This window comes from Triturus cristatus, chromosome 10 (genome assembly GCF_964204655.1).
Source record: "Triturus cristatus chromosome 10, aTriCri1.1, whole genome shotgun sequence".
NCBI classification, from domain to species: domain Eukaryota; kingdom Metazoa; phylum Chordata; class Amphibia; order Caudata; family Salamandridae; genus Triturus; species Triturus cristatus.
In genome coordinates, this window is record NC_140593.1 from 17,472,652 (window position 1) to 17,485,084 (window position 12,433).

Here is a 12,433-nt window from a genome sequence, read left to right on the forward strand (position 1 = left end):
GGCGCTGTGCCTGGCTCCCACTGTGGTGCTGCATTAGGATTCCTAGGGCCAACGCACCACAGTGCTAGTGCTTGTGCTAGCTCTCAAGAGCGAGCCTCTTCCTGTACAAAATACTGTGCTTTTGCCAAGTTGAATACTTTTTGGAAGTTATTATATCTTTTGTATAGTTAGCGTACATGCAAAGCTGATAAAGGTCAGAGAAAATAAAAGTTCTTGAGGCATATATTTTTTGTGCATAGTTCTATACACCCTTTTCAATGAATTGTTATTTGAGTTTTAAAAAAGTAGCTCAAAACACTAGTATTTGTTACTTTAGGACTATTGTCAAACACAAATGCAGGTTTGCACTGGACAGTTATCCCAAATCAAGCCTTTGCACTAGTTTGCATCAACTCTTGATGAACAGCTGCAAGCTGTCTTTACATCTTGAACTTATCCTTATTAGTTGGGACCAGGGCTCAGAAGTGACTATAGTGACAAACAAGACTGTACAAAAGGCCAAATTAATAGTAAAACAATTTTATCTCTTGGGGAATCAATCAATCAATCAATATATTTGTAAAGTGCGCTACTCACCCGGAGGGTCTTAAGGCGCTAGGGGAGGGGGGTCCGCTACTGCTGGAACAGCCAGGTCTTGAGATGCTTCCTGATGGATAGGTGGTCTTGGGTGAGGCGGAGGTGGATGGGGAGGGAGTTCCATGTCTTGGCTGCCAGGTAGGAGAACGATCTTCCTCCCATGGTGGCTCTTCGAATGCGTGGAACGGCAGCGAGGGCGTGGCTGGACGATCGTAGCTGGCGGGTGGGAGTGTAGAAGGTCAGGTGGTTGTTGAGGTACCTGGGGCCCAGGTTGTGGAGGGCTTTGTGTGCGTGGGTGAGGAGTCAGAACGTGATTCTCTTGATGACGGGGAGCCAGTGAAGGTCTTTCAGGTGTCCGGAGATGTGGCTGTGTCGGGGGATGTCTAGGATGAGTCGTGCGGAGGCGTTCGGGATGCGTTGGAGTCTTTTCTGTAGTTTGGCTGTGGTTCCGGTGTAGAGGGTGTTGCCGTAGTCCAAATGGCTGGTGACGAGTGCCTGGGTGACCGCCTTCCTGGTTTCGGTGGGGATCCATCGAAAGATCTTTCGGAGCATGCGTAGGATGTTGAAGCATGATGATGAGACGGCATTGACTTGTCTGGTCATCGATAGGGAAGAGTCCAGGATGAAGCCCAGGTTGCGTGCGTGGTCCGTTGGTTTGGGGGCACTGCCCAGGGCGGGGGGGGCCACCAGCAGTCATCCCAGGCAGAGGGTGATGGTCCGAGGATGAGGACTTCCGTTTTGTCGGAGTTAAGTTTCAGGCGGCTGTTTGTCATCCACTCGGCTACGTCTTTCATCCCTTCGTGCAGGTTGGTTCTGGCGGTGGCTGGGTCATTGGTGAGGAAGAGGATCAGCTGGATGTCATCGGCGTAGGAGATGATGTTGAGGTTGTGTCGGCATGCGATGGCTGCGAGGGGGCTCATGTAGACGTTGAAGAGGGTGGGTACGCCGCAGATGACTTCGGTGGCCTCGGATCTGAACGGGGGGAGGCGAACTCTCTGGGTTCTTCCGGCGAGGAATGAGATGATCCATTCCAGGGCCTTCTCTTGGATTCCGATGTTGCGGAGGCGCTGCACCAGGGTGCGGTGGCAGACAGTATCGAATGCTGCGGAGAGGTCTAGGAGGATGAGGGCCGCTGTTTCCCCGTTGTCGAGCAGGGTTCGGATGTCATCAGTGGCTGCGATGAGGGCGGTCTCGGTGCTGTGGTTGGCTCTGAAGCCGGACTGCGAGTGGTCGAGGGATCCGTTCGTCTCTAGGAAGGTGGCGAGCTGTTTGTTGACGGTCTTCTCGATGACTTTGGCAGGGAACGGGAGGAGCGAGATGGGGTGGTAGTTCTTGAGGTCAGTGGGGTCTGCTGATGGTTTCTTCAGGAGGGCGCTGAGTTCGGCATGCTTCCAGCTCTCCGGGAAGGTGGCGGTGTTGAAGGAGCAGTTGATGATGTCCCGGAGTTGGGGTGTGAAGACGGAGTCGGCCTTGTTGAAGATGTGGTGGGGGCATGGGTCGGTTGGTGATCCGGAGTGGATGGTGTTCATCGTGCGGATGGTGTCTTCGGTGCTGACCGGGGTCCAGGCACGGAGAGTGATGGTGGGGGGCATCGGTTCGGTGGTTGGGTGCGTGGTCTGTGTGCCAAAGCTGTTGTGTATGTCGGCGATCTTGCGGTGAAAGAACGATGCCAGTGAGTCGCAGAGGTCTTGTGAGGGAGTGATGTCGTTGTTTTCGGCGCTGGGGTTGGAGAGCTCTTTGACGATGTTGAAGAGTTCCTTGCTGTTGTGTGCGTTGTTGTCTAGTTGTTCCTTGAATGCTGTCCTCTTGGTGGTGTGGATCAGCTGGTGGTGTTTGCGGGAGGCGTGCTTGAGGGTGTTCATGTTGTCTGTAGTCGGGTTTTTTCGCCAGGCTTTCTCGAGGGTGCGGCAGTTCTTCTTGGAGTTCTTGAGGTCGTCATTGAACCAGGGGGCTGTCTTGCTTTTGGTCCTGTTGGGACGGTTTTTCAGGGGTGCGAGGTCGTTGCCGCAGTTGGTGATCCACTGTGAGAGGTTGTTGGCTGCTTGGTTGGGGTCCGTTGATCTGGCGGGAGGGTTCTGGCTCAATGCTGTGGAGAGCTGGTCGGAGGTGATCTTGTTCCAGCTCCTGCGGGGATCCTGTTGCTGGTGGTGGTGAGTCGTGGTTCTTCTGAAGCTGAAGTGGACGCAGCTGTGGTCTGTCCAGTGGAGTCCGGTACAGAGGCTGAAGGAGATGTGCTTGCTGGAGGAGAAGACTGGGTCAAGCGTGTGTCCGGCGTAATGTGTGGGGGTGTTCACCAGTTGCTTGAGTCCGAGGTTGGCGAGGTTGTCCAGCAGGGTGGTGGTGTTCTTGTCGCTGTTGTTCTCCAGGTTGAAGTTGAGGTCCCCTAGGAAGATGCAGTCAGCGGAGGGGAGGGCGTGTGGGCTGATGAAGTCAGTGATGTCTTCACTGAATTGTGTGCGGGGTGCTGGGGGTCTGTAGATGAGGGTGCCTCTGAGTGTGGTTTTGGGGTCGGTGTGGATCTGGAAGTGAAGATGTTCGGCAGCTGTGAGGGTGTCGTCGGAGTCGGTCGTGATGAGGATGGTGTTCTTGTGGACGATGGCGATGCCTCCTCCAGTCTGGTTGATGCGGTCCCTCCGGGTGATCTTGTATCCGTCCGGGATGGCGATGGCGATGTCTGGCGCTGAGGAGGCGTTCATCCATGTTTCCGTGAGGAAGGCGACGTCTGGAGATGTGGTGTCGAGCAGGTTCCAGAGTTCCACGGCGTGTCTGTGGACGGAGCGGGTGTTGAGCAGGATGCATTTCAGGTGGTTGCTGCTGGTACTTGGCTTGGCGGGTGTAGTACGGGTCCGGATGCAGGAGAATTTGCAGGACTGGCAGGTGAAGGGTCCGTGGGTGCGTCTAGGGGCGGCGCGACAGCAGCCGGGGAATCGGCCGGTGTTGAGTGCAATGAGAGTGGCGGCGTTGTAGGTTTGGCGGGTGGGCTGGCATCTGCGAGGGCCAGGGGGTCTGGCGCTGGGCGCGGTCCAGGTGCGGACGGGCACAGACATGCTTGCCTTAGGTGCGCCCACTGCACGCGTCCGCTGTGCGGCTGCTGCGTGGCCTCCATATGAGTGGGAGAGGGAGGGAGGAGCAGTTGGGAGGTGGGAGCGGGGCGGCCAATAGGGTGAGAGTGGGCGGAGCTACGGGACGCGGTGGCGGGAAGCAGGCAGCGAGGGACGGGAACAGAAGAGAAAGGGAGCACCACTGGGCAACGAAATACAAAATACACAGGTACAATGAGGGCACAAGGAGGCAAAAGAAGTCACAAATGAAGGCAGGCACTCACATGGGAACAAAAGAGAAGGGGGCACTGGCACTCGGCAGGCAGTCAGGTCTTAAGCAGCGGCAAGCGTCACACAGGGGGCTGCGTGACGGTGAGGGGAGCGACCTGCCTGGTGAACAGGGTCAAAGGTCGCTCTCTCTACCGCTGCGCGGCCTCCATATGAGTGGGAGAGGGAGGGAGGAGCAGCTGGGAGGTGGGAGCGGGGCGGCCAATGGGGTGAGAGTGGGCGGACCTACGGGACACGGTGGCGGGAAGCGGGCAGCGAGGGACGGGAACAGAAGAGAAAGGGAGCACCACTGGGCAACGAAATACAAAATACAAAATACACAGGTACAACAAGGGCACAAGGAGGCAAAAGAAGTCACAAATGAAGGCAGGCACTCACACGGGAACAAAACAGAAGGGGGGCACTGGCACTCGGCAGGCAGTCAGGTCTTAAGCAGCGGCAAGCGTCACACAGGGGGCTGCGTGGCGGTGAGGGGAGCGACCTGCCTGGTGAACAGGGTCAAAGGTCGCTCTCTCTACCGCTGTGCGGCCTCCATATGAGTGGGAGAGGGAGGGAGGAGCAGCTGGGAGGTGGGAGCGGGGCGGCAAATGGGGTGAGAGTTTGCGGAGCTACGGGACGCGGTGGCATGAAGCGGGCAGCGAGGGAAGGAACAGAAGAGAATGGGAGCACCACTGGGCAACGAAATACAAAATACAAAATACACAGGTACAACGAGGGCACAAGGAGGCAAAAGAAGTCACAAATGAAGGCAGGCACTCACACGGGAACAAAAGAGAAGGGGGGCACTGGCACTCGGCAGGCAGTCAGGTCTTAAGCAGCGGCAAGCGTCACACAGGGGGCTGCGTGGCGGTGAGGGGAGCGACCTGCCTGGTGAACAGGGTCAAAGGTCGCTCTCTCTAGTGCTGCGCGGCCTCCATATGAGTGGGTGAGGGAGGGAGGAGCAGCTGGGAGGTGGGAGCGGGGCGGCCAATGGGGTGAGAGTGGGCGGAGCTACGGGACGCGGTGGCGGGAAGCGGGCAGCAAGGGACGGGAGCAGAAGAGAAAGGGAGCACCACTGGGCAACGAAATACAAAATACAAAATACACAGGTACAACGAGGGCACAAGGAGGCAAAAGAAGTCACAAATGAAGGCAGGCACTCACACGGGAACAAAAGAGAAGGAGGGCACTGGCACTCGGCAGGCAGTCAGGTCTTAAGCAGCGGCAAGCGTCACAGGGGGCTGCGTGGCGGTGAGGGGAGCGACCTGCCTGGTGAACAGGGTCAAAGGTCGGAATGGCATCAAATGTGTTCTATGTGAGGCAAATTATACTTGATTGGCATTTATATTTGGAAACAGAAAAGCGACCCTCCTACCTGCCATGGTTGGAAGTCCCTCCACAGACTTTCTCTCCCTGAGGAATGTCCTGAGCTGGCTTTGGATGAGATCATGTTGTGTAAAGCGTGAGCAGCTGCATAGACCGCAGTGTAAACACTGTAAGTAATGTAAAAATTGTAAGCATCATATTCATTGAGAGGAACCTGTCTCATTGTCTGTTCCCTTTTACAATGAGGGAAGATGGATTCATAGGCAAAAGTCCCACCCGGTAAAGCAGGAGCGCACTGTAATGTGAATGCCCAAAGCTGCACAAACATGTAATTGTCTGAGAAATTGAAAGGATTCACACTGTACAGGAAATTTGTCAATCCTGGAATCTCTCCCCTAGGAATGGAAAATTCCAGTGAACCATTGAACATACTCATTCCAGAGTAATACATAAAATCTTTCAGATGCGATGTGACTGCAGAAGTGATATATACTTTGCTAGGCAGTTCTTTCAAGAAAGAAATGAAGTTGTGATCCATGTAAGCTCCTGAACAGTGAACTATCACCACATTCACAGAATAACTGCTGATTGTTTTAACAATCCGTTTCATCTCTTTCAACCCGGTGTGAGGGGGCTTGCGGAGTCTTTGCAAGAAAGCCACACAGCCCCCTCTCTTGGTGGTCTCTCTCTCCAGCTCCTCGCCGGCCCTTCTGCCACCTTCATCATCTGATGTCAGGATTCCAACCCAGGTCCATCCAAACTGGTTGAGTAGCCGGGCGATGGCACGTGCCTCGTAGATGTCATTAGGGACAGTGCGGTAAAAGGATGGGAACTGATGCCTGTCATTGAAGATTGGATCCATGGCACCATAGCTGACCTGAGGACGACATAGACATGAGCTATTAGACATATTGCACCCCCCTCCACTAAAGAACATCACTGGCCGATGGTCCATGGCTTGTGGCTCTCATTGGGGACAGTGCTGTAAACGGATGGGAATGAATGTCTGTTGTTAAAGACTGGATCCATGGCACCATAGCTGATGTGATGAAGGCATAGACATGAGCTATGAGACACTGTACAAAGCAATGGGTGTTTCAAGGTGTTTTACGAAGAAGTCCTGCAGTTTGTGCATCTACAACAAATCCCTTCATTTCCAAAGTGCTTTCTCATTCCAGGAAGTCTGGTACCTCTTCACAGTGAAATAGATCAAATATGTTCACACCCTTTGCTGTAATCTATATGGACTCAACCTATGAGTTTTTACTCATCGCAAGAAGCACTCCTAATAGACATAGGGGCATATTAGCAAGGGGCGGCGATAATTATCGCTAAGCGCACTTAGCGCGAGGATAATTATCACCGGCCAACTCTGAATTTTATCGCATAGATAGCGTGCTATCAGCAATGCGTATCTCCAAAGCGATAAAATTCAGAGCGCAAGCTGCTAACTGTGCGATTATCACTGGAAATCCAGCGATAATCGCACAACTTTTGGTGAAAGCTTGCTGATGGGCTACACATACTTAGTCATGATATCCACCTTCTATAGGATATCATGGCTAAGTCAGTTTCAAAGCAGGCGTAAGGAAAGTAGCGATAACAGAGGTTATCGCTACTTTTCTTGTCGCTATGCTTCTTTGTGTGAGGCTTGACAAAAGGAAAAATGTCGCTAAAGCGACATTTCTCCCGTTATTCTGGGGAGGAACGCCCACTTTGCATCTCATTAGAGATGTAAACCTGGGCGTTAAGGGAAAGGGAGAAGAAGTATGGATTCATGCGTTAGCATGTCCTTTCTAATTGGGTGTTAAAATTATCGCCGCTTTTCGTCCGAAAACGGATGCTAAAGCGGTGATAATTTTAACTCCGGCCCTTGCTGATATGCCCCATTGTCTTTGCAGATGTTCTAGTTTATTTTGCACACTGCACGTCTTGCCCTATTTAATGGCAGATGGGCCGTGGACGCGCTGCGGAAAGTAAGCCACATTACGTTGACTTTTAAAAATAATATTTGATTGTGTTGTATGCAATTTTTACTTGTGTTAATGATACTGCCTTAAAAGTCACTGATAAGTGAATTGCTCAAATTGCTGGAAATCTTGCACTTTGCACAAAAAATCTGCACTTGGAAATTACGAGCCAGAACAAGTCCACTTGATTTAAATACTAATTGCTGCTAAGATAAGCTAACTGCTGATAGACTGCTTCACTGTTTCTTGATTGTGCTTTTGCACATTTAGCTGAAGCAAAGCTTTAGAAACAGGGCAATAATTTTTACCCCCACCAGAAGCACTCCCACTAGAAGCCATCCTGGTAAGTGTAGTTTATTTTGCACAGCACACGTCCCTCCCTACTTAATGTCAGACGGGCTGTGGAGATGCCCATTGAGTGTACCACTGGCATGCTGAAGGTGTGCCAAAGGCAAGTACATACTCACCCTGCCACGCATCGACCACGCACAGAGCCAGCCACTATGCTAGTTCTCCCCCACAACACAGACCTCTCCATGACCTTAGCACTCAGGTAAAGTAGAGAAGTTACACAAGGGAAAATCATATTACCCTGAGACCCACTTTTTCTAAGTCACAAGGCCACATTCCAGGATGGTGAGTCAACAATAAGGTCTTCTCAGCAGAAGCTACAAGATGGAAAACGCCAATATACAAAGGGAAGGGAAGGGAGTCCTCTATGTTGGGCTTATTAAAGCTAGATCCCTTAGTAAACATGCCATAAAAGTGACATTCCTACTGGAGGAGACAGGGACAGGTATTCTACTCATTACAGAATCATGGGCCTCACCGGACATAAATCCAGAATGTGGACAGGCTTGCCCTGAGACTTATGGGATACAGGTAGCTAGAAATGAGGATTTGGGGGCCGGATGGTGGTGAGTTTAAGGCCTACTACAAAAGTAACACCAGTCCCAGTCACTCCAAACTGTAAATTAATGGCCCTTAAGGTTCAGCTGTCCGTCAAATAAAATATCCTTGTCATATCACACTATTGGCCCCCAGATTGTGATTCCAATATTGATCACAGCTTAGTGAGCTTTCTCAGCCCCCTACTCATCACAAACTCCAATTTGATTGTGCCTGGAGACTTTCATTTCTGGGTAGATAACAGAGATGACAAAAAGAAGGTGAATTACTAACCTGTATGGAAGCAAAAGGCTTAATCAACATGTACAGGGTCCTATACATAGGCCTGGTCATACTCTGCATTTGGTGTTTCATAATACCAATATCATATCCAAACCAGAAGTAATGCAATTAGTCTGGACCAATCATTTTTTGGTGACATCCTGTTTCAATACTCTATTTAACCCTTCACATTACAATATAGAAATGGTATGGTCTAGATGTTGGGCTAATCTTAGGACCTGGGATTCTAAAGGCCTGCCCCTCCACCGAGGAAATTCTAATAGCGACTAATGTAGAAAAAGCCTATGATACTTTTCATGGTTGGATTACACAATCCCTTGATAATGGGCCCCCAGTAAAGAAAAGACACAGCAGGAGAATTCTATCCCACCCCCGGTATAAGGATTGACTCAGGGTAGCTAGCTTTCGTGTAGGGGCAGAAAGAAAATGGAGGAGAAAATACCTAGACCCGGAGAAAATAAATGTAAAATTGGCATTAAGAGATTAGAAATGTCTGCTAAAAAAGGTAAAGGTAGAATATTTTGCTGAACAGATAATACAAGCGCCATTTTTCAAGAATAAAATAAAGAACATTGTAGATAACTTAAAGACAAATGATACAGTTAACCCTTTACCACCTGAACTCATTCTGAATCCAGAATTCATCATGCAGGAGGGGAATAACAGCAAAAAATGCCGAGGACCATCCCTCAAGTTATGGAGGAAGACTGGATATGGTTAGAGCCGTCACTTCAGGCTCTCTGCTCAAGCCTCTCCCCCAAATACTGGAAGGTACTTCCACCACCGTGAGCTGAGCCTTTCAGATAGATCTATACTCTGTCCCTGGACAGTGATTAGGTCTATAAGGCCTGGAAGTAGGCATTTGTTACACCGTTGCTGAAGAAACCATCCGAAGCCCAAAGACTTTGCCAATTTAAGGCCAATTTCACTGGTGCTTTTTCTGAAAAAAATTGAAAAAGTCATATCAATAAAATTATATTATCCACCCCCGTTGAGGCCACTAACTGCCTCGGAATGGCACAATGTGCATTTAGGCCTCGTCATGAGACTGAGACACCTCTGGTCTTGGTCACTGCCGATATCCGGTCGGCTGGAGTGTGCCGATATCCGGTCGGCTGCGAGCGGGGTCAGAGTGTGCCGATATCCGGTTGGCTGTGGGCAGGGGTCAGAGTGTGCCGATATCCGGTCGGCTGCGGGTGGGGGTCAGAGTGTGCTGATATCCGGTTGGCTGTGGGCAGGGATCAGAGTGTGCCGATATCCGGTCGGCTGCGGGCAGGGGTCAGAGTGTGCCGATATCCGGTTGGCTGAGGGCAGGGGTCAGCATGTGGCTCTCGTACTTCTGGACCTGTCCACATCATTCGATACCGTGGATCACTCCATCCTGCTCAAGAGACCGGATGAAGCTGGTAGAGAGGGAAATGCCTTGGATTGGTGCAGATTGTATCTATGTGACTGTAAACAGGCAGTACAACTCCCTCCTTTTCGCTCCAGACTTTGTTTGAGGGCTTCTCTCTCAGTCCCAGCATGTTTAATGCATACATCCAGCCTCTCATTAAGCTCATACATGGGCGGGGAATGAACTGTATTAATTATGCAAATGACTAACTGATGATGGTTTCATTCAATCCAGGCTCTGTGGGGTCCTTTGATCCCTTTCCCCAGTGCATGAAGAGAGTTGCCTACTGGCTTAGAAATGACTTGCTGCAGTTTAGTGTTAGCAAGATGGAGAGCATGATCTGCCAGGTGGGGAGGGCAGGGCCAGTCAGCCAAATAGTTTCTGGCCAACAGGAGATTAGTTAATTCCTGTAAGGGCAGGTTCCGTACGAGATATGGGGGTGCAACATGACTCCTCACTCTCGCTAGTAAACCATGCAAAGAAGACATCCAATAATACTTGCTTTGCTCCTGTAAGAACTTTACATAAAATCCTCCCACTTCTTCTGACCTGCTGGCACACCTGGATTGTCCATAGCACCAACATAGGTCTGCTTGATTATTGTAATACACTTTTATATCGGCGCACCTGAGAAGACACCAAGATGTCTCTGACAAATCCAAGCTGCAGCTGCCAAACTGGGGCTTGGGCAGGAGTTCCTCCACCTCTACAACCCTTGATTCCTTGCACTGGCAACCAGTGAAAAAGATTTTCAAGAATTAGAATATTGTGTTTGATGCACAAGACAGTCTACCAGGGGGCTCCTCGCATCTTGGCAGATAGTAATACTCCGTACTCACCAGGCAGATTACACCGCTCAGCCTGAACTCCAGGGGCAGATTCACAATAACCAATTATTTTGCGTAACTCAAAAACCCCATTGCGCCACCATGGATGCGCCGCATTTACAATGCAGCGCACCGTGGCGCACAGATAGAGAGATGCGTGACGCAGTGCTGGAGTTGTGTCGCAAACGCGATGCAACTCCAGCACTGCTCAGGGGTGCCCTATACCTTATATGCTGCGTCACTCCTTATGCCTGCTTCAAGCAGGCGTAAGAATTTGACGCAGCTGGGACGTAAAAGTGACTCAGTGAAATCCTCACTGTGTCACTCTTACAGGGCTTCCTTGCGACGGAACGCCCACCCTGCATACATTATACGTGACGCAGGTATAATGTAGCGCAGGGGTTTACAATGTGATGCATCTCACTAGATTTGTCACATTGTAAATATGTCGCATAGTGGCATATTGGTTACGCCGCTGCTGCGGCGTAAAAGTGTCACAAGGGGCTTGTAAATCTGCCCCCAGATTCCTAGGTACAAGAAGGCAAGAGCCGGAGGCCGAACCTACTCAGTTCAGGGACCTGAACTGTAGAAATCCCAGCTTCAGCTGGCCCACTGAGATAGCTCCTGTATTCCTTCAAGCGTGCCTACTTGGACCCCTCTCCTGTCTCTATTCACTGACACACTCAGAGCCGATTTGGGTCCCATACTTGCAAAACTTGATAAAATAGAAAATTAAATTCCCAACATTTCAAAATCTCAAGAGTCACGGGTGATCACTCTGGCCTCTCAGGGCTCGCCCATCTGACATACTATGGAACCTCCTATGCCATGCTCAGTAGGCATGAGGGCTGTTCTGGGCCCCATTGAATCTGGGCCACTACCAGCCCAGGGTGATTTCTCCTGCTATTAACTTGGGTGACTGTGTAGTTGGTCTGAGGAGCAAACAGGACAATAATCATCCCAGACCATCCTCGATTTCTACTCCTGACATTAAGAGCATCCTTCCTCATGTCATACACTAAACAAAAATAAACTCCCTGATACGATAGTTAGGCAGACTATATCGCCATAATTTGGAAAAAGCTCACAGTCGAAATAGAGCCATGTGATTCAGACAATGTATATTAAAAAACTTCAGTCATAAGGCAATGAATCTCATTTGGTTTCAGAATCTTCAATGTTTAGTAAAAATCATTGTCAAATAGACGCCAATAAACGTGCTGTCTGATAAAGTACAGACTAAATAGTCATAAACACAATAAAATAACATTTACGCTCTGAAAACCTCCGAACATTCTCCACCACCAGTACACTCATACTCATAATCAAACTGCATAGATGTAATTCACACCACATGTGTCCTTCCTCCAAAAACATACTTCAAACATCAATAAAACCAAGTGCAAAAAACAATAATGAATTAAAGCATTACAAGGACCAGAGTAGAGATCCCTCCACTCCAAACTCTATGAATACTTTTCAAAAATATATGAAAAAGATTAATTGGTAAATACAGACTTGCGCAATTGTATTGGTCAAATATTCTAATCAATACATTCAAATAGGATTTCATAGGTCAGATATTCTGGTCCTTACGTTTCGGTTCTAAGTGTGCTCTGACGCACGTTTAGGTGAAGACCACAATCTTAGCCGTACCTTCCTCAGGGCCCAAACACTAAAAAACCAACTGAAACAACCATTGGTATAGCCAATAGGTCTCGCTTTTGGGACCTTATACGTGTTTAGCCATGCAACAGTTGCATAACTAAATACTTATAAAGTCCCAAAAGCGAGACCTATTAGCTATGCCAATGCTTATTTCTGTTTATTACTGCTCTG

The 12,433-nt window shown here is 49.7% G+C and overlaps 1 protein-coding gene across 1 annotated transcript in view; it reads right to left on the reverse strand.

The window, feature by feature from the left end:
• LOC146788731 (vomeronasal type-2 receptor 26-like) overlaps window positions 1-12,433 on the reverse strand; it is a 712,759-nt gene that overhangs the window by 543,521 nt on the left and 156,805 nt on the right. The window contains exon 3 of the mRNA XM_085630952.1: window positions 5,320-6,087. Coding sequence (XP_085487078.1) covers window positions 5,320-6,087 — 768 coding nt within the window. The remainder of the gene's footprint in view (window positions 1-5,319; window positions 6,088-12,433) is intronic.